Here is a 22,800-nt window from a genome sequence, read left to right on the forward strand (position 1 = left end):
TCCTTAGGTGGTTTTAGGTATCTTGGGAAATGTTTACAAAGGCTCACTTTGGCCTAGGGAGGATAATTTCCCTCAGTTCCTCTATAGGCAGTGAAGGGGAGCAGGATCCTGCAGCACAGTCCAACCTGCCTACACCATGTTTGTGCCCCAGCACTCAGCTGCACAGATTTTCTGCACCTTTCCAGTGTCTGTAACTGGATGTCACAGCTGTCAGCTCCACCAAGTCACAGGTGGCCTTCAGAAATCCCTGCAAAGGCTATTTTTAGCAATGATCTGAGCACTCAGGAATTGCTTCTGAAAGGATAGTTTAGAGTTGCTTCAAGGTGCCTTGGAGGAAGGTTCACAGAGGCACATGTTCACAGAATCACAGAATGTTAGGGATTGGAAGGGATCTCAAAAGATCATCCAGTCCAATTCCCCTGCCAGAGCAGGAATGCCCAGATGAGGTTGCACAGGAAGGTGTCCAGGTGGGTTTTGAATGTCTCCAGAGAAGGAAACTTCACAACTCCCCTGGGCAGCCTGTTCCAGTGCTCTGTCACCCTCACTGAGAAGAAGTTTCTTCTCAAATTTAAGTGGAACCTCTTGTGTTCCAATTTGAACCCATTACCCCTTGTCCTACCATTGGTTTCCACCGAGAAGAGCTTGACTCCATCCTTCTGACACTCACCCTTTATATATTTATAAGCAGTAACGAGGTCACCCCTCAGTTTCCTCTTCTCCAGGCTAAAGGAACGCAGCTCCCTCAGCCTTTCCTCATATGGGAGATGCTCCACTCCCTTCATCATCTTTGTGGCTCTGTGCTGGACTCTCTCCAGCAGTTCCCTGTCCTTCTGGAACTGAAGGGCACAGAACTGGACACAATATTCCAGATGTGGTCTCACCAGGGCAGAGTAGAGGGGAAGGAGAACCTCTCTCAACCTACTAACCACTCCCCTTCTAATACACCCCAGGATGCCATTGGCCTTCTTGGCCACAAGGGCACAGTGCTGGCTCATGGTCATCCTGCTGTCCACCAGGACCACCAGGTCCCTTTGTCCTGCACTGCTCTCTGATAGGTCATTCCCCAACTTATACTGGAACCTGGGGTTGTTCCTACCCAGATGCAAGACTCTACACTTGCCCTTGTTATATTTCATTAAATTTTTCGCCACCCAACTCTCCAGCCTGTCCAGGTCTCTGGATGGCAGCACAGCCTTCTGGCGTGTCAGCCACTCCTCCCAGCTTGGTGTCATCGGCAAACTTGCTGATAGTACACTCTATTCCTTTATCCAAGTTATTGATGAATATATTGAATAGTACTGGCCCCAGTACTGACCCTTGAGGCACTCCACTAGATACAGGCCTCCAAATGGACTCCACTGCATTGACCACGACTCTCTGGCTTCTTTACTTCAGTCAGTTCACAGTCCACCTCACTACCCAATCATCCAGACCGTAATCCCTCAGTTTAGCTGTAAGGATGCTGTGGGAGACTGTGTCAAATTGTTGTCCAGAGCTGGGACACCCAGCAGCCCCATCTCCCCTACCACTGGCTTCTGCTCCTTCAGAAATGAAGTGTGACACAGCCGAGCTCTGGTCACCACTTCCCACCATGCCCGACAGAAACCTGGCAGATGTACAGCACAGGATTGCAACAGACAGTCCTTCTTATTCATCTCTGTTTTCCCATATTAGTCTCTGCAGATCAATCACAAACAGATCGCCAAACAAAGTTAAGCAATATCACAGAGAACTTAAAGAAATTACTCTTATCATCCCTCCCGAGGATAGGCTCAATGGTCAAGGGCACAGTGAAATCTTCCTTTTCTTGTAAAAGTTAACTGAAGTTAGTTATTAAAGTGCTGCCACTATTTAGGGAGGTTCTGAAATGAAGAACAGCACAAGATACCGGCACTGCCTCCAGCAATTTCAAGGATATATTGTTTTCCTTAAAATCTTGGTGTGGTTTCTTTTGAAGAGCTTCCTGGAAGACACAGCAGGTACAATTTTGACTTTTTCAGTCTGGGTGTGGAATGTGTGAAGTAATGGTTATAAATGAAATGCTTCTCCTAATGTGTTGTGTTTCTTGTAAAATGTAAAAGCTTCCCTTGTGGAATTTGTTTGTATTTTTCAAATGTTTGTGGGATTAAGCATGTGAATATTTAATTATTATGTAATTATTCAGTTGAAGTAACCAGAGTTTTGTGTACTACTTGGTCAATATTTAGCATAAATTAACAAAGGGAAAAAATATCTCCTCAACAAAATGACACACGTCAAAATATGCATTAGTATTAGCAGCAGAGTTTGAGTGTTTTACATGTGGAAGATGGTAATGCTATTAATTGCTGGCCATGACAATAGGATCAGAGGCTATACGGAATAAACCTGAATCAGAATGTTATCTCTGGGGTTTCAGTTGAGATCTAGTCTCGGTCAATAGCAAATAAAAGTTACTACCACTCAATAGCTGTGTGGTGTAAGCTTGGTCTCTGTTTCTGTTTTCCATGTGTGGATGGACATACTATAGAAGTCATCTGAAGAACTGTGCTAATTGGTTGTGTCCCACAAGGAGTCCAAGGACTGAATGATGGGAGCACTCTGGAAAAGCAGCGTGGGTTTCTGGAGTACAGACCTCTCTTTTAGGGGATTTGCAGATGATGTCGGCCTCCACTATGCTGGCACACCTCACAATTTTCTGTAAAACTCCCAAAATAATAAATGGTGCTGACAGCTGAAAAAAATGTCCCTAAGCAGAGGACATCCATCTTTCTAAACATGTATGGGAAGAAAACAAGAGTGAGCAAGAGGAAATCAGTTCCGAATGAAGTCATGGTAGCTGACAGCTGCCGAACTACATGAGAAGAGCTCAACTAGCAAGTGACTTGCAGCAGTGGTCATCTGGCTGTAGTGTGGTCTGCAGTGTGCTGCACCATGTGGTCTCATTTACCTGTCAGAAAACACGTTGAAGGCACTTTACACCGCACTTGAGGTGCTCAGGCTGGCTTGGTTAAACTTAACTTGAGTAATACCACATGGCACCATAGTCTTTAGAGCAGACTCATGCTCACATGGCTCAGCTCAATGAGCCCCTCGGGGTGAGGCTCCGGGGTTCCTTCTGCAGCTCTAAGTCACTGACCAGGAGGAGAGTCAGTAAACTGGGGCTCCTGTCAGGAAGGAAAAAGCACACGCAAAATACTTGTACCTTCAACAAGCCCAGCACTAATAAACCAGAGTCAATTCAGAGGGTTGTAAAGGGGCACAGTGTATGTTCCCTGAGACTGGGACATTAAATTTGGCCTGCAGAAAGAGTAAAGGCTGGGCAAGGAGCAGGAGTGACAACTGACGTACTTCGAAAAGCTACAGCAGCTGCAGCACTGGGGAAAATCTGAAGTGGAAGAGTAACCCATGCACTTCTTTTATTTTTGTGCCTTATGAACATTTCAAAGGGTACAAATAGTACATCTACAATGTAATGAACAAAACAATTCAACAGGACTTTAAGCAATATTCCTCTCGGCAATGTGAAGTCTGAAAGACTGATAGGCTGATTAGGAAACAGAGCAATTCTAAAAATCGTTGATAGAGTAAACTTCACCCTGGAAATCTAAGTACATCGAGATTTTTCAGAGAAAGAACTAAATTAACCATTTATTTCACTGAAATTTAATCAGCCTCATGTTTGGAGCTCTGATCCAGGGATAGTAGTGTACAATTATACAATTGCAGTATGTTTTTAACTGACTTTGGATCAGGGTCTTGAATGAGCTTAGATTTTCAGTATTAGTCTGTTAAAACAACTATCCTGCAGTTTTTGGAAATTACTACAAATACCATTTTTTAATGTTAAAACACAGAGCTAAAATGTTTAACCCACTGCCAAAATAGTAAACCCTTTGTGGAAAATTAGTGTATTAATAAAAAAATCCCACCATATCTAAGAGGTTCATCTGACACTATTTGTACTTCTACTGAACTAGGAAGAAACTAAAACAAAATCACTTGAAATAGGTCAATAATGGGCCCTGACCTGTAGTAAAGTTTCAGAATGAGATTGACATTTTAATGCCAAAATTGTCATAGATAAAAAGCTTTCCCTCTCTTCATAACTATGCAAACTTCTTTGTGCCACTTGAAAATCTGTCCTGTGATATCACCATATGTTGAGTTTGAATTCGAAATGCCCAGGAAAGGAGCTAGTGTTGGTCAGGCATCTGTTGTGAGACAAGCAGCAAGGTGTCAAGGAACACCTAGGGGAGAGAAAGTGAAGAATTCAGTGCCGGAGCACTAGAACAGGCTCCCCAGGGAGGTGTCACAGCCCCAGGCCTGACAGTGTTCAAGAAGAGACTGGACAACACCCTCAGACACATGGTGTGAACTGTGGGGTTGTCACGTGCAGGGACAGCAGTTGGACTCGATGATCCTTGTGGGCCCCTCCCAACTCAGGACATTTTATGATTCTAAGAAAGAAAAATGCTCTATTATCAGTATCACAAGACTTCTTGCTTCCTGCAATACATCTTTGTCTCTGAGTCAAAAGAAAATAGACCGGGATAGAACGGATTAGTTCCAGTTGAAAGGATCCTACAATGATCATCTAGTTCAGCTGTGGCTACCAGAAGCAAGTTCCATGACTCCTGTTCAGGACTAGTCCTGTATTAAATATTTGATGGTGGCTGCAACAGAGAGAAGTTTTTTTAGCTAATACATTTATTTAGGTGAAAATAATGTGGGAAGAATGTGAGGCATAGAGAGAAACATAACAGCGCATAAAGAGAAACATAACAGTGATGCCATCAATTAATTGCTGCAAAATACCCAGTGGTACAGACTGAAAATAATCTTGAGTCTTCTCATGTGTAATGTGGGCTTTAGGGGTCACTTCTCTAGTGACTGAGGATAGTTTCTCTTCAGCATAAATATGCAAATGTGGGTTGGGACAAGGCAGAAAACAATATTTAGGTCAGACATTGCAACAACTGTTTGTGAGTATGAAACAGAAGAGAAGCCATCCAGACAACCCATAGAAAGAAATCTTACAAATAACAAGCAGCAAAAACGTGCTTTTTCAGTACCAAGCCTGACCTCCTCGTCACACAGACCCAAGCCAAAAGATTCAGCCCAGTCTCTGAGTGCAAGAGAGAACGGCTTAGCCCAGCCCTGGCTCTGCCTTTCCCCCCACGTCGGTGGGTTTCAGGGAGCTCCCAGCCCTCCCAGTGTTGCCACGAAGAGAAACGGCTTGCGATCCGCTTGTTCGCTCTTTAAGAATCTAGTCTTCCTTGAGGAAGGCAGACTTTGTAGACAGCTGACTTGGAGATAAATTAACTCAAAATCCATCTTGTCCACCTTTTGGCTGCATGTTTAGAAAGAAATACTTCATGCTCCAGCAAAACACTGCCCTTCAGTGGGAGGAGGAGGGCAGGAGATCACCTTGGCAAAGCCAAGTGGGTGTCTCAACCATCTCTCTTTTGATCTTCAAAGGTGGTAACGCTCAGTTTGGAGTTCACTCATCTATGCTACAAATACCTGCCCCGCAGTACATAAAGATCTAACCACATTCTTTGTTTCAGGTTTTTTAAGCGACTAAAGCCAGGGAATACACACAAGTTGCCATCCTCACCTGGCATTTCAGGAGAAATGGTTGAACCTGTGGGGAATCACTATGTTGTAGCCAGACCTGTGTACTCGGAGAATTTATTCAACGAAGAGCATGAGAAATTGCACAGATACCATAAAACCTTTTGGGATCACGTGAAACTATATTTTCGGTAAGATTTTTTTTTTTTTTTTATATGGAGCTAAGAACAGCCTGAACTGCCATTCTCTGACAGCATGAACCCCATCCTGACAACTTCTACCTCAGACTCCAACAAAGCAAACAAAAACTCATTAAACAAATACAATGTCAGATTTTTCTAAAGGTTTTTAGCTGCTGTTACCCTTAAGAGTCTTCCTACAGTCATAGCCCAGGCAGCTTCTCTTTCCCTGGGCACTTGGCAGCACAGACTTTGGGGAGACCTTATTCTAGCCTTTCAGTACTTAAAGGGGTCTTATAAGAAAGATGAGACAGACTTTTTAGCAGGGCCTGTTGCAATAGGACAAGGGGTAATGGCTTTAAACTTATAGTGGGTAGGTTCAGATTTTATAGAAGGAAGAAATTTTTTACAATGAGGGTGATAAAACACTGGCCCAGGTTGCCCAGAGAGGTGGTAGATGCCCCATCCTCGGAGACACTGAAGGTCAGGTTGGACAAGACTTGGAGCAACATGATCTGGTTGAAGACGTCCCCGTTCATTGCAGGGGGTTGGACTAGATGACCTTTGACAGTCCCAACCCAAACCATTCTATGATTCTATGAAAACTTTGGTTGGAAGAGATCTCTGGAGGCCACCAGGTCCTCCTTGAAGCCCAGTTGGCAGAGTAGGTTGATCAGCACTGTGTCTGGGTGAGATTTTGAACCCTGGCAGCCTGAACCTGAATCCTTCCCCCTTCATTTCCACTCCAAAAACAGGCTGTGACCCAGCTGAGCTGTTCATCTACAGGCCTCTGTCCTCTTGTGTCTTTACAGCTGCTCTCCACAAAGGGTCAAAAAAATTGCCTTGGGTTTGTTTCCCATCACCTCGTGGCTGCCAGCGTACCGCTTCAGGGAGTGGATCCTGAGTGACATTGTCTCCGGCATCAACACGGGGCTCGTGGCTGTCCTGCAAGGTATCGCCATGCCAGGCACAAAGGAACTGCTGGCTTCACCATATGACACACATGTCACCTTCCCTGGGCCCCTGTCTTCGCAGGTCTTGCCTTTGCTTTGCTGGTGAACGTCCCCCCCAGCTATGGACTCTATGCAGCATTTTTCCCTGTCCTGGTCTATTTTATCTTTGGCACATCCAGACATATCTCAGTGGGTAAGTTCAGGCACACCAACCACCCTCCTCACTGGTAAAGAAGGACATGGTGGCACTTGGGGGTCTCTAACAAATGCCTTGTGGTGCTCAGGTCCCTTCCCCGTCCTGAGCTTGATGGTGGGAGGAGCTGTTGTCAGGCTGGTCCCCGATGACACTGCTGGAAACGGCACTTCCACGAATACCTCAACAATAGATGAAGAGAGGGTGATGGTGGCTGCATCTGTAACCTTCCTTTCTGGGGTTTTCCAGGTTGGTAAACATAGGTGTGTGTGTTCACATGCATCTGCATGTGTGTATATTAACAGATGAACGGGGGATTGGCCTTCCTTTTTGTTATCTGCTGGTGCAGTCACCAAAGTAATTCTCTTCCCCTTCCCACACAACTGACCTTGGCTCACTGATTAAGAGACACCTGCCCCACTCCAGTGACCAGCCACTGACTCATGCTCTGAAATCCTTGGGTTTGCCCAGACCTGAGCCTACAGCCCACACAGGTCCACCAACCTACAGCAAAAGCTAATCTGCTGGGTAGGAGAAAGTAGTTGTGAGAGTAACATGAATAATGCAGTCACAGCAGCGCGAGTAAAAGCTTTATCTCATAATAGAAAAGTATTTGGATTTATCTTTTAAAAACAAAGCAATTTCTCCTTCCTCCTTAACATAGAATTCCTGCAGTTCTTTCCTTCCTAACATATTAATAAGTCTGTGCTTCATGAAACACTGGTACCATGTAAAAATACGGACTGAAAACCCTAAGACTAAGGAGGTTTATTTTAGCTATAAAATAAAAATAATAAGTTTTAACTGCTCTAGCAATTTTACTAGCCTTGTGCTCTGTTGCTAAATGAACTTTTATTGCAATTCTGGTGACAGTGTTTTCCTTAATCCCTGGATATGTGGGATTAGGTTAAAATCTTTATTCCCATTAAATACAGTTCTTTTTTGTTGCAGAGGTTGCTTAAAAGCATGAATAAATCATACTGACGTATGGTCATTTTGCATTTCAGTTGCTTCTGGGAATTTTCCAGTTTGGATTCTTTGTTATATATCTATCACAATCATTAATCAGTGGTTTCACAACTGCTGCAGCTGTCCATGTTGTGGTATCTCAGCTGAAATTCATGCTTCAATTGTCTGTCCCCGGATTTAACGAACCACTTGGCATTGTCTATGTAAGTGCTAAGTGTTCATTATTTGATAATGCTATTGAAACCTGTGATGTATATCTGACTGTATATCACAAGGCAGTAATAACAGAACTGGGCATAAAAACAGCCAAGCAGGATGAAACACAAGAGAAAAACATAAAAGATGTGTTATTAGTATATGACCAATCTTTAAATTTATTACAAAACACCAAGTTACAACCCACTGGGCTAATTAGATAATATTTTCTATTGTGTGTTGGCATACTTTAATGAAGCACTCAACTTTGCCTCAAGCATTTAATTATTCATTTTTACTCCACTGATATTATATATATTTAATTTGGATATGACTCCATGAGGGCTGTTGGGTGAGAAAGGTGGAAGGAGAAGGGCAGGAAGAAGAAGCAGAGAGCGGCACCTGCTCAGTAATTCCATTGCTCTCATTTCCCATCGCACATGTGCCTATTGCTCTGGCCCTGCCTCTGGGGGAGGACAGGAGGAGAGGGTCACGAGCCAGCGGAAGGGGCTTTTTGGGAGTTTTTTTGTTATTTGGATGATGCACATGCACATTCATCGGGGCTTGCAAACCACGTCATGCCACAGGGAATAAATCCCAACTGCCATAACCCTCAGAACAACTCAGATACAGGCCCTTCTGGGAAGGGTAGGGCTACTGTGACACAACACTACTATTTCTAAAGCACTACTTTTTTTTTTCCTGGTTTTGCAGACTCTGGAGAGCGTTTTCAGCCAAATCACAAAAGCAAACATTGCTGACCTGGTCACATCCCTTGTTGTCTTGCTTATTGTGTTCGTGGTGAAAGAAATGAACGATCGATACAAAGCAAAGTTACCAACCCCCATCCCCATCGAACTCCTGGTGGTAATGGTCACTTCTCTTTGATTTTGCAACTGCTCCATCACTATGGTGATACAGGAAGCAGCCTTTTAAGGTTTTCTTCTCCTGTTCTGTATTAAATGATGGGTTGTCATTTTACTTGTAAGGAAAAATTGACAGCGTTCATGAGCTACCACAAGGTGTTTTACTTCTACTTAGCTGTTCTTAACTGAACTGTGTAAAATGTTATAAAATATAATTTTCTTTCTTGGACAAATTTGGGTCTGAGACCAGCTGGCTGCAGTCGCACAGCTGAAGCCCCTCTGCACCAACCCTGCAAGCAGCCACTGAAGTCTTGACCATCCATGGCCAAGCACTAAACAGTTTTGCCCTCCAGCAGCAGATGGTTTTGCCCCTCCAAGTGACAGTGGGGTAAGGGAAGCCTCACATGAGGAGTGAGCTCCTAAAGCCATGGAAGATGTTGTTATAGATGCAGGTGGTGCTTGCTTTCCCCCAGGGCTAGCACAGTACTTGGTTAGAAAACACCTGGGTGGGATGTTCTCTGTTGCTAGTGAGATATTCTTATATATTCTCCATGTGATTTGTGAATGTGAACCCTTACCTGTAAGGGCGTTCGGGAATGACAGCTGAACAGCAAAGGGATGTGCAGACTTGGGCCATAATTCTGTCTCTAGCGATGAGACTGGAGGGCATGTGGGAGAATGCGCCTAATGGATGTGGGGTTTTTTATCTTTCAGACGGTCTTAGCAGCACTGCTTTCCCATTTTGTTAAGTTTGAAGAGAAATTTAATGTAGCTGTTGTTGGAAAGCTAGAGGAAGGGTAAGTAATTTGCTTAAAATTCACCAGTGAAGCGAAAGCTCTCTCCATTTTGTCAGTGCTAATTCGGTTCAGCTCTGTTTTTTGTTTAAAATAATCTGCTTCATCTTCTTTCAGTAGGTAAAGAAACATTTTGCTCTCAACAATATGATGAAACTTTCAATAGATAAAAATTACACACTAGTCACGAAGTAACTGCTTGCTTCATTTGCCAAGACAGCTGTTGAGCAGGAGGTTGATATTTGTCCCTTTTACTGGACTACTCACTCCTGAACCCCTCCATCTCCCTCAAAGTACACGCGTGGTTCAGCAGCCACCACAAGCCCTGGGAACCCACCACAACATCACACAGTTCTCCTGCCTGCTCCCCTGCCACCAGCATCTCCCCAGGCACCATTGTCCTCAGGAGGTCTCAACGGCTGCTCTTCAGGACTATATCCATACAGAGAGATTTATCCATATATAGGGTATATATGGATATATAGAGTGAATATCCAAACGGAGACTATATCCAGCTGTGCCAGAATTTTGGCATAAAGAATTAATAGGCACACATTAAGTTAAAAAGAGGGAGGAAGACATTTACTCGGACAGCCATTTACCCACTGGGACAGTCTTGATTGTCTCTTGTAGCCCTGCGGTTGTTAGTGAATGAAGCTTGCAGAGGAACAGCTATTTCTGCTCAAGAGTCTCCATTCTTCAGATTTCAGTTCACTGAAAAAAGAAAGGTGGAAAAAAATATAAAAGACCAGAGAGGAATTGTCCCTCAGATCTGCAAAAACCCCTGACCAAAAGCAGGAAATGCTGAAGCTAAAGCATCTAGCAGCCTGAGAGACTGGACAGTATTACCTGACCTGGTATATATTTGTCTAGCTGTCTGAAGTGCTTCAATGAAGCACACAGAGATATATTTTTTTGGTTGCAATTAAGTGAAATTCTTCATGTGCAAATTGTCTGTGCGAGAAGCTCAGCACTGGGTCAGACCTTACATCCATCTATAACTAGAAGGCAGAACTGTGCATGCACCTCAGACAAAATAAGTTGTCACTGGTCCTGGCCAACTAATGAAAACCTGCTGAGATACAAATTGAGCTAAGTGCGGATAAACAGAGTCCATGTTCCGAACAAGGATTCTGCAAAGTTTTACAGGATTCAGAGCTGCAATTCTGTGTCAGATCTCTCCAAAATGCTCAGTATGAGCTGGACCACTGCCTTGCTCGCTTGCTTGACAACTTGTCTCCTCTAGGCGTGTCCTTAATGGGTAGAGTTTTTGTCTTTCAGGTTTCAATCGCCTGTTGCACCTGATGTAGGTGTCCTCCAAAAGTGTATTGGCGACAGTATTTCCATCGCAATTGTTGGGTTTGCAGTAGCCTTCTCTGTGGCTAAAGTGTATTCCATCAAGCACGACTACCCACTAGATGGCAACCAGGTAGGTGAATAACGCAGAAGTCAATACAAGGCATTCGTCAACAGGAAATAAGTATTTTTAGGAATGCTTTGCCTTGTGAATAACCGACATGAACTAGCTTTTAAGAACAACCTCTTTTGTTTTTATTTCAGGAACTAATTGCTTTTGGGCTGGGTAATATAGTTGGTGGATCATTCAAAGGATTTGCCTCCAGCACAGCCCTGTCGAGATCAGGTGTGCAGGAGAGCACAGGAGGCAAAACACAGGTATAAAAGACAACAAATCATGGAGATGTTTAATGTGAGAAAGCCCTCTTTTTTCCTAGCTGACCATAATGCCTGTGGGCACTTATTCATGGTGGAATTGTTCTCTCATGCAGATTGCTGGTATTATCTCAGCTGTCATTGTCTTGATTGTGATCTTGGCCATTGGGTTTCTCCTGGCACCATTACAGAAGGTATTCATGAATTTCACCTTGTGCTTCCTCCACTTGCCAAAGACTGGGCTGCTCCAGGGATCACTGAAAGTGTTCATAGGCTTTGGTGGGAGCCAAACAGGGTTTTGCAAAGCTTGGTTCTTCTTCCAAGATCATGACAGAGAGGACCACTACATTTGGTCCCTCAAAGGGAATGCAAGTGCCCAAACACAAAACATCACAGCACCAGTTTTTAGGTGCCAAAAATAAGTGGCATTTGTGGCCCCAGGTCAGGCACCTGCTCTTAACCATGGCTAGGGAGGTTCCAGTGCAACGGACGGGGCATCCTGCCTCTCACTCCAGTGACACAATGCAAGGAGGTGCCTGGTCTTACAGCTGCACTTTGGCCCTATTTGTATGATCTTCTAAGCCTTAGTGTTCAACGTTTGCTTTGCTTGCTTTAGAATTCAGCATGTATTTTGGTCTTTTTCACAGTCAGTCCTTGCATCTTTGGCTCTTGGCAACTTGAAAGGAATGCTCATGCAGTTCAAGGAAGTAGGCATGCTGTGGAGAAAGGACAAGTATGACTGTGTAAGTTGAGTCCTACAACACTCTGGGAAATAAATCTATGATGAAAATTTGCTTACAAGCTATCTTTATTCTTGCCTTACTTCACTAACGGAAAGTACAATTGTGGCATGCCTTTTTTACTCTTATATCCCTTGCTTATGTTTTCCATTTTGTCCCACTTACTTTGAGTCAATTCTCTCTCCTAACTTCTTTTTGGTGATATTAGTTTTCATCCATGCCATCAAAAATCTATTAAAATACAACTCATGTAAAGTCAAATATAGAAAAAAGTTACAGAAAACATCTAAATACTTACACATTCAGGGACACTTTCTCTCATATGGCATGTTACAGAATAATAGAATGGTTGGGGTTGGAAGGGACCTCTGGAGATCATCTAGTCCAACCCACCTGCTAAAGCAGGTTCACCAGAGCAGATCGCACAGGAATGTGTCCAGGTGGGTTTGAATGTCTCCAGGGAAGGAGACCCCACAACCTCTCTGGGTAGCCTGTTCCAGGGCTCTGACACCCTCAAAGTAAAGAAGTTTCTCCTCATGTTCAGATGGAACCTCCTGTGCTTCATTCTGTGCCCATTTCCCCTCATCCTATCATTGGGCACCACTGAAAGGAGTCTGGTCCCATCCCCTTGACACCCACCCTTGAGATATTTATAAGCATTGATAAGAACCCCTCTGTGGGAGATCATGGCTTGAAAGATTTAGTCCGAATAGTAAAGCTCATGGCTGGAGGGCAGGACTAATACTAAGAAAACAAAGGCTCTTGGCTTCCTCATTGGCCAATTCTTTGTGTTCTCAAATGGTTCCAGGCCTCAGTTCTCCCAGCTTCCAAATAGTTATTTACCATGTGAAAATGCTTTGAGATCTGTGGTGAAAAATGCTCTAATCATTTGTGCTCATCAGTCAAGTACATTCACAGCACCTATGTTTGCCTGTTTTGATACCCAGAGCACATTTACAACTCTCAGATTTCCCAGGATTCTGGTTTACTTGTAACCACGCCTTTCTGCTGGGTTTTTATTGAGTATTTAGTGAACCACCTATAGAAGATCCACACTCCTATTATTCTAAGCCTTTATTGTCTACAAATTGTTATCCCTAGAAACACTCTGTGGTGCTAGTCAGTGCGTCTGGCCCTGTTTTACAAGAACAAAAGCTAGGAAATATGAAACCCATCACCAAAGGCTGGACAAGCCCTGAGATCTGTTGCTGCTCCAGCCCTGAGCTCATGACGCAGGTCCTTGGCACGTTCGTAACCACTGCAATCCACCTCCTTGTTACAGGTTATATGGGTGGTGACTTTCTTAGCTGCCATTTTTCTTGGCCTGGATATTGGACTAGCAGCTGCCGTGGCATTCCAGCTACTGACCGTGGTGATCCGCTCCCAGATGTGAGTACTTGTTTGACACAATAATATACGTCAGGGCCTCCCTCTATAAATTAACTCCCCCTGTGCAGAGAAGGCCAACAGCCCCATGCCTTGGTCTGTCCAGAAACCATGTATGGAAAAGTCACTTACAGGCGTGAACCTCTGGATGTGGGTTCCCTCTTCATTCTACCACCAGAGCTGATGTAGCTTTCTCTGATCCTTCCCTTCTGCCAGGTTTCAGTACAGGGTGCAAATAATTGTGTGTGTTTGTTCACAGCCCAAGCTGCACCGTTTTGGCTAATGTTGGGAGAAGTAACATCTACAGAAACAGGAAGGATTATACTGATGTAAGAAATATCTTGTTTCTTTTTCTATCTACTGCATTTGTGTTTCCATAGCAGATATCATTACTGATACTTTTCCTTCATTGTACAGATCTATGAGCCAGAGGGAGTGAAGATTTTCAGATGCGCATCACCGATCTTCTTCGCCAACATTGAATTCTTCAGAGAGAAACTCATCACTGCTGTAAGTGTTTGAGGCTGTCATTCTCAACATATTAATCGCATGACACATTAAGGTGAATACAATTTCCCAATAGTTACTATATATGCAGTCCGTCCACAGTTCAAAGATGAGGTTTTAATGAATTATTCAAATATTGTTACCACTACTGTAATCCCACAAGTATGTACACACCTCTGAGAAAGAGAACAGCCTGACTCATGTAGAACTTCTACTATAACAATGGTCTTTTATAAGAATGTTGTATAAACATAAATAATAAAAATGGAGATTATTTTATTTTATTAGCATTTATAGCCTTTGCACCAGTAAATGCTGGTTTACTCATCTTGCCCCAAGGAACATAACCACAACAGTCAGAAGAAAAGCAGAAAGAAATCGTACTATCGAAGAGGTCTTAATATCTTCCATGACAAACTGAGAGAAGACGCCTGGTCTTTCCACAACCAGCATGGAGACCCAGGACCCCTTGGCCCTCACCACACCAGAAAGGCCAACCAAACCCAAACTGAACCAAACTTGCACCCATAACTTCCCTTTCCTGCTGCTTTTAGGGGAGAATCAATAAGCAGTGGCTGCCATGAACATTGTTAATGAGCAGATCGTTGTTCACAAGAGGGACTGAAATCGGCAGAAGAACCAGGAGATCTGGCATGTTTGGATCTCCATGTGCTTGGCTTTCACCTCAGAAGAGCCTAAAGGTTTTTTTTCTAGGAGTGCAGACGCTCACACCACTCTCTTTCTTTACAAATACAGGCATTTCTAACACCTCTCTCCTCCACCCACTAGATGGATGAGACAGACCACCTGCAGGAATTTAGTATTTTTGCAACCTTTATTGGACTAATTTGCCTGCTGTCTAATTTTGCTAAAACCAGCTAAGAGGTTCAAGAGACATATGCAGTCAGCATGAACGACTTTTGTTTTCTCCTTCAAGAAAACAAAATGATGTGCAGAGGACCCACACTGCAGTCAGGTGGTACAGGGCAGAGACAACCTGTGAGCTCTCTGACCTCGGTCCCCTGGGTTGCCACCTCATAATGAAGACAAGAAGGACAAGCTCTGGGCTAGGCAGCACTGTACCAGCCTGCTGAAGTTACTGACCTCTGCTACAGCATCGTAACTGCCTTGTTGCTGTCCATGCAACATGTCCTAAAGCTGGCACAGATGGGCCTGCCTGTTTGCAGTTGTACCTGTAGACATCTTTCCAACCAAGAAAAAAGGCCCTTGTTTGAATTGGTGAAAAGTGGCAGGTACAAACCATGCTCATCGTGACTATAAAGAAAAGCTGCATGAGATGCTGTGCCCTTCCCTCAGTGTCACTGGATCTGTGGGGGGTTTTTTAATTATTAAAAGTGTTTTTTCTGCAGGTCGGCTTCAACCCACTGAGAGTCCTGAGGAAACGCAATAAAGCTTTAATGAAGATCAGAAAGATGCTGAAGAAAGGGGAGCTGCAAGTGACACCCGTAAGTAAGGCAATTGCACCCAGGAGGGGTTAAGCAACCCTCTCCCTGGCTTGAAGTGGCAGAGAACTGCCTCACAGCCTCCTGTCCTAATGAGATATGCTGCTCCCCAAGTTGCCACTTCATCACATAAATATGATTCAAAAATAAGATTTGAAATGGCTCTCACAGTAAGAGGCCTAGAACTTTACCATGAGCAGAGCTTGTATGTGCCCACTGCCCTCAGATGGCAGGATTAGATCCCACAGATGCGATGTTCGTACTGTGTTAACGGCAGGATAAAGCTGCTTTTCTCTCAGCCCAAATCCCACGTGCTTTTTGTTGACCTTTCCAAAACTACTGAGTAAAAAACTTATCTGACCGTTGACTTCAGGGAACAATAAAAAGCCATCACTAATTGGTTCTGCTGATCATTATTAAATGATTGATGAAAGGAAAGCCAACATTTCCAATTTCCTTCAACTGCAGGATAGGCATAACTTTTCCTAGTGTAAAGCACAGGTGGGTCTTGCTCCATTTCATGGGTACATCTGCTTTGTGCTGCCATCACTTTTGCCCTTGTGTGAGATGCACTACTACCCAGGTTGGGTCTTTAACAGATATATTAATTATGACTTTTTTTCTCTGACAACACAGAAAGGCTTGATTTGCACAACTAACCATACCCACGAGTCAGATGATGAATTGGACAACAACAGGATAGAAGAGCTGGACCAGCCCACCAATGTGGCAGACTTGCCAATTCAGATCAACTGGGGTGCTGACCTCCCCCTCGGCATCACTGTGCCACGGGTCAACATCCACAGCATCATTCTGGATTTCTCATCAGTGTCCTTCCTTGATTTTTCTGCCATGAGAGTCCTCCAAAAGGTAATTCGAATTCACAAGACAGACAGTGATCGTATGAAAGAAAAGCATAGGAACATAGTTATACTTGCAGGGTACTCTTGAGGGAAGGAATGGCACCCAGAGGGATTTTGATAGACCTGATGAGCGGGCCCATGTGAACTTCAGGAAGTTCAACAAGGCCAAGTGCGAGGTCCTGCACCTGGGTCAGGGCAATCCCCAGCAGCAATACAGGCTGGGGAATTAAGGGATTGAGAGCAGCTCTGTGGAGAAGGGCCTGGAGATAATGGTTGATGAAAAGGTGGACATGACCGGGCAATGAGTGTTTACAGCCCAAAAGGCAAATCATATCCTGGGCTGCATCAACAGGAGCATGGCCGGCAGGTCAGGGAGCTGATTCTGCCCCTCTGCTCTGCTCTGGTGAGACCCCACCTGGAGTGCTGTGTCCAGCTCTGGAGCCCTCAGTACAGGACAGACCTGTTGGAGAGGGGAGGAGGGACACCAAGATGATCAGAGGGCTGGAACAGCTCTGCTGTGAGGACAGGCTGAGAGAGTTGGGGTTGTTCTGCCTGGAGAAGAGAAGGCTCCAGGGAGATTTTGTTGTGGCCTTTCAGTAGTTAAAGGGGGCCTATAAAAAAGACAGGGACAGACTTTTTACCAGGGCCTGTAGTGACAGGAGAAGGAAAAACAGTTTTAAACTAAAAGAGGGTAGACTTAGATTAGATACAAGCAAGTTTTTTTTTACAATGAGGATGATGAGGCACTGGAACACGCTGCCCAGAGAAGTTGTGGATGCCCCATCCCTGAAGTGTTCAAGATCAAGTAGAACGAAGCTTTGAGTAACCTGTTCTGGTGGAGAATGTCCCTGCCCAGGGGGCTGGACTAAAGGATCTTTCTTTAAAGGTCCCTTCCAACCCAAACCGATTCTATTCTGTGAGTCTAGCCTTCTTCTTAAAGGCATTTCTATATGACCTGGAAAGACAGTGGCAACCTTTGAGTTTATGTGAAATTTAATGTACATTTTGCATAGAAAAAGTTTGGGAAACAGATTAAGTAATCAATCTAAATATTATTGGAATTAGAATACTGGCTGTGGCAACCTTTATTCACCTGGTAATATTATGGGAAGCTTTACAGAAATGTTTATATGAAATACAGCTTTAAACATCAGGCTGGGATTTGGAACATTAAAGTTTCAGTTCTGCTCCTGCTTTTGCTTCCCTGGATAACCTTGAACAAAGCAGTAAGAACAACATTTTCAAACAGCAATAGCTAAAGTTAACTAGCTAGATCCACGTAGAGTGTGTAAATCTATTTCCATAGGTACTAAACACCTACCATATACAGTGGGAACTGCAGTTCTGCTTGAATCCCTGGTTCTAAAAATCTCCACAGAAGCTTTTGGAGTCTTAGTTTCATCATGTGTCAAGTAGGTACAATTAAGCCATACAATTTATGAAAGGTCATCTTTTTCACTGTTGGCTAAGTGTATTTAATACTGCCCGTTTTCAAAAAGATCAGTCAGCCCAATCTGCTGCCATGTGAAGAGATCATCCTGCTCCAAGGTGCAGCAGAGTTTGAGTTTAGAGCTGTTTGCCATCATTCAAAATACAATCAAAATCTTGAAGTGGTTTGTACATTTGCTGTGGCTAATCACCATAACAGCTGTTATCAGCAAAAATAGCAGTATCTAAATAGTGCCTGTTTCTGGTTTAACAGACTTTGAAAGAATTTGTCCGGATCAACATCGACATTTACATTGCAGGAGCACATGGTGAGTGCCTGTTCTTCCACCAGCATCACCGCAGATGCCTTGTCCCGCTGCCTTGTCTGTCCACCACTGAGCACGGCTCGGGGAGCTCATCCCAGTTTTACCTTCCAGCCTTTGGTGACCAGCAGATGCAGCTAAGCAGAGGCATCATCTTGCCCATGTTTTCCCCAGCAGGCTAGGACCACACATAACAGCTTATTTTGCCTATGGCCACCACTGTGCTGTACAGCCCTGGGCTGCAAGATGCGCTATCGGTCAGCCTGGCTTAGCCATTAAACAAGAAACTGAGCTCAAGTTCTGTTCTGCTTGGCATCAAGCAGGGCAGTACTGATGGGTGTTTATATCCCATTCCCTCCACATCAGTGAAGAGGAACCCACCTGCTCTAATAAATAAAACAGTGCTGTATACCACAAATTCCTGTGCTCACTCAGTGGAGACGCTATTTCTTCATTTATCAAGGCCCGCAGATCACTTTGTGCTTTGATTTTGTTCCCCCACAGAGGGTTTCCTGGACAAACTGGAGAGATGTGCATTTTTTGACGAGGAGATAAAGCCATCCATGTTCTTCCTCACCATTCATGATGCGGTTTTACACATTTTGCTGAAGAAGGACATAGCCAGCTCCCCCAAATTAAAGCTCACTAAGGTAATGCTATGGTTTCTATCTTTCACTACTGTGCTGCCTTATATCACCCACAGGCACCCCAGCATGCTCTGCATAGCGAGCCGTGTGCTCTCTAGCATGTCTCTGTTTAAAAAGTTAAGGATTAAAACTCAGCTGGTCTCCAATAAATTTGGAGAATAAAAGTGGCCCTTGATCCAGGTGCCTGGCAAACCTCTAGCAAAAGGAGTGAGTAATTCCCACTGGAAACTGGCCTGGCCATGGACTTCACTTGAAGCCATCTCCTTGGAAAGAGCATAGAGCAGGGATGGAGTCTTGGCCCATCCATGGGCACCCTCTGTGGTCACCCAGCTGTCAGGGACTGCTGCAGATGCTGCAGCAGCTCTTGCAAGGCAGACTTGATGCTGCTTGCATGTGGGCTTCCCAGGCCTGTCCGCCTTCAAAAGGACTGCTGAAGTATTCCAGATAAATCAGTACAGTCATATGTGGTGTCAGCCTTTCTGGGAGTGTTCTTCAGTCAAGAGCAAGGAAGGATCTTGCTTATGTTAAATCTGTTTAAAAGTACCTACCCCAGAATGCTGCTCATCCGGAAACTGATCCCACTTAGCTGAACTGGCCCAGGTCTTCTGCACTTCCCTGGCAGGGGGCATAAAGGGTTGAAAACTGAGAGTACCCTTCCTTCCACGTCAACTTCTCAGACGTGTTCCAGAGATTTAAAAAGTAAGGCCTTCTTCAGAGTGAAAAAGGAAAAAAAAAAAAGAAGCAATCCATTCCCTAACCCACAACTTCTTGTGTTCATTTCAGGAGAAGACCAACAACGATGACTATATCATCATCACCAGCAATGGGCTGCGCAGCCGGGAGTGCACGGTAAGGCCCCTGTCCCAGGTAGCAGCACTCCAGCCATAGGGAATGCAGCCCCAGAAGCTGCTCATGGGACCTGCAAGGTCAGACAACAAAAGCATCTTCATCCCCGAGCTCTTATATCAGCCCAACTATCAGCATCCAAACAGCTTATTGATGGGATTTGACTTAAGGCAGAGCATTACAGGACAAGAGGGTGTGCTCACCTGTCCACCACAGTTTCCCCATGATGAGCTCACTAGTAGAATGCCCACGTGGCAGAGATATCAACATTAGTCCCATTTATCTAAATGTCTTGGGCAGAAGTGGAGTCTGCAGACAGGGATAAGAAAGGGACAAGCACAGCCTTTCATCACAGACTTGAAGAGAAGGGCCACATCCAGCACACAGCAAACCCCTGAGGAAAAAATATCAAACCATGGTCTTCGCACTCAAATGCTTCAGAGGAGCAAATTCTTACACATCACTCACCAAAGGGCACCCACCCTGGCTATTCCTTACAGAGGGTGACATTTATTTCCTTTTATTTCCTACAGATTCCAACAGAAACAAAATTTTAGAATTAGTTTTCTAAACACAATATCCTCCAGCAGCACAGAGTCACTTTCAGAAGATGAATGCAGATGCAGTGATGAGCGTGAAGACAAAGGATAATTTTAAATACCTTGAACAGGATTTACTACACATGGTTATGTTCCAAGTATTGGAATGGGCTTGTTAGTCTTTATATGTCTCTGTATATATAGAAATATATTTATGTACATACATGGAGGCTAAAATCACATGGATTTTCTTATTTCCTACTTTGTTGACAGCCTACTCACAGAGTTGAAGAAGCAGGTGTAACCCTATTTGCATACACTTGCACATGTATCTATATTATTCTGACGGTTTATAGACAACCTGTACAGTTACTAGAGAATATATAAATATTTGAAAACTTGTAACTTATAACACAAATTAATAGCTGGGAGTGATATTTTATCTTCAGCTTGTATATGACTTGTATAAAGTTTACCTTATGGTTTGTAAGATACCTAGTACACAGAGTTTGAACTTGTTTTCAGCTGGTGCATGCAGTGACCAATGTATCTGCTGTAAAACATGAAGATGGTTCAGGAAAGACACAAGACAGCATTTTCAGATCCGAACATGATTCATTGACTTGGCTTGGGCTGATATAAAGTGCATAAGAGAGGACACTTTTATAGTGAACTATTAAATACTGATTTTGCTAACTCTGCATTGCTTGCCGCATTTGTCAATGTACCACCGAGGAGGCGGCTCACAACCCCGACAGACCGCTGGCCCCAGACTCGGCTCTGCAGGAGCTGGGGGTGCAGAGCTGCTGGGGGAGACTGAATTGCCCAGGTCTCTCGAATAGATGCGCAGGGGACTCCAACTCAAGAAGAGTCAATGCTGAACCTCTAGTTTGCACAACCCAATTGCACAGCTGCCTAGTTTTCACTTTGCAGTGGAGAAGAGATTGCTTGTGTAAAATAGGCAAAAAATTCAAAATTATGAAGTTATTCAAGGTTTGGGCCCAATGGAGAGAGCATTATAAGCTGCAAATCCATATTTTTTTTTAATTTAAACCCAAGTTTCTATTTAGGAAAAACTATCTTCAGGTACTTCTTTACTGGAAAGAAATGTCACTTAGATTTTCTTATTAGTCATCCTTGTGTCGAATGTAGGCAGCTTTCTTTTCTTACTCTTAAAAAAAAGGTCCGCTCCCTTCTGCTTCCAAACAAAGTGCCTGAAAGTCTACCTGACCCAGAGATGGCAAAGAACAAGTGCGGGAACTCTCATTGGTACTTGTGTGATTTTATTCAGTGTAGGAATTAATTCACCATAAATTATCTTGGAGCTGTGTTCAAGCATTTGCTTTCACAAACGAATATGAAGAAAACTCTTGTCAACTGACACATATTCACATTTATTTAAAATTACTCAATTTGGTGGTGGTTTTTTTGGTTTGGTTTGGTTTTTTGTGTGTGTGTTTTTTGTTTGTTTGTTTTTTAAGCAGTTCAGCTGAAGTTCTTTTGTGAAACATTACTATATAAAAATGGAAACATTCCTGCCTGCTTGTGTACATTATCACTCTTTCTATTAACAGAAGTGTATTACAATCAGCCCTACTAGAACTCAAGAATCACTTGCATTCTACTATTATCAAAATGAATGATAAAAGTTTAAAGACAACTGAGATAATTCACCAGGTCCTGCTGCTATCCCCCCTACACCTTTCTGGATGTATGCTGGGTTTTTTTAATCTTTTAATCTCTTTTACTCATGAACTGAGTCAAAACAAAATACATTTTTAAAATAATCCCAACTTAAAATTCATGTCCCATATTCAGCCAACAAAGAGATACAATTCAGAGTATGAAAAGTTTCTAGTGTCACTCTGTCTTATGGCAAAGACTAAAAGTAGTTTCAAACTTCCTTATTCTCACTCACATGGCCCAAACAAATGTAACTGGTTCAGTTTACAAACTGGTCAGTATGAACTGTCACTATGAATATAACATACCTGAACACAGTGAAGAACCTCGCAGTTGTGAAGGCACCATTACTATATAGACATGATTTAACAATTGCTAATAATTGCTTTTAACACCATAAAATAAAAAACGGGGGAAACACAAGTTGTATAATACTGACACTTCCTTTAGAAATGTAGTCAGGATGAAAATGAACCATGCACATTTCTCTGCTGCATTGGACCCTGTAGTGCCATATCTATGAACAGAAGTTCAAACTTATTTCCCATACATTCACTATTACGTTGCAACTGCAACCTGCTGCGCTCCTCCAGCCTCCCAGGCTCAGCAGGACCTTCTGACGGGACCCTGTGCACGCAGAGACAAACAGCACAAAACCAGTCACAAGTTTCATAGAGTAGAAAACATGTTCAAATTCAGTCCACAGGGAACACACACCCACAGACGTGCTGTTGACAACATTTGACTTCACCTAACACAGGAGACAGTTCTTCTCCTGTGCTATGTCTGTAAACTTGAACATGGCATGAATATGAGTTACTTCCACTTAATTTTTTTACAAACAGAATTAGACACTCGTTTGAGAGCAGTAAATGAAAAGAAGTGGAAACTCCATTCAGTAAGGTTTTCTGATTCTCTTGGAGTAGGTTTTTTAAAAATAATTCACTTTATTTTTTTTTAATTCATGAAGAATATAATTTAACACATGTAGGTATCCAA

The 22,800-nt window shown here is 43.5% G+C and overlaps 1 protein-coding gene across 1 annotated transcript; it reads left to right on the forward strand.

The window, feature by feature from the left end:
• The first annotated feature begins 1,894 nt into the window (after positions 1–1,894).
• Positions 1,895–21,568, forward strand: SLC26A3 (solute carrier family 26 member 3). Its single transcript, XM_065849926.2, has 21 exons — positions 1,895–1,979; positions 5,550–5,747; positions 6,548–6,687; positions 6,771–6,881; positions 6,973–7,130; positions 7,889–8,053; positions 8,760–8,912; positions 9,626–9,708; positions 10,987–11,134; positions 11,266–11,379; positions 11,493–11,570; positions 12,024–12,119; positions 13,399–13,505; positions 13,762–13,831; positions 13,920–14,012; positions 15,380–15,475; positions 16,109–16,342; positions 18,038–18,092; positions 18,591–18,736; positions 19,517–19,582; positions 20,113–21,568. Exons 2-21 carry the CDS (start codon positions 5,617–5,619, stop codon positions 20,134–20,136), a joined length of 2,268 nt encoding a protein of 755 aa, XP_065705998.2. The 5' UTR covers positions 1,895–1,979; positions 5,550–5,616; the 3' UTR covers positions 20,137–21,568.
• The last annotated feature ends 1,232 nt before the right edge of the window (positions 21,569–22,800 follow it).

This window comes from Patagioenas fasciata, chromosome 1, assembly GCF_037038585.1.
Source record: "Patagioenas fasciata isolate bPatFas1 chromosome 1, bPatFas1.hap1, whole genome shotgun sequence".
Classification (NCBI taxonomy): Eukaryota; Metazoa; Chordata; class Aves; order Columbiformes; family Columbidae; genus Patagioenas; species Patagioenas fasciata.

What these genes read in the sequence shown, in the direction of transcription:
- SLC26A3 (XM_065849926.2), top strand. Translation starts at nt 5,617, where the DNA reads ATGGTTGAACCTGTGGGGAATCACTATGTTGTAGCCAGACCTGTGTAC. An exon ending in TCCCCATCGAACTCCTGGTG is followed by an intron (nt 8,913 to 9,625) that starts GTAATGGTCACT and finishes TTTATCTTTCAG; the next exon opens with ACGGTCTTAGCAGCACTGCT. An exon ending in CCATGAGAGTCCTCCAAAAG is followed by an intron (nt 16,343 to 18,037) that starts GTAATTCGAATT and finishes CTGGTTTAACAG; the next exon opens with ACTTTGAAAGAATTTGTCCG.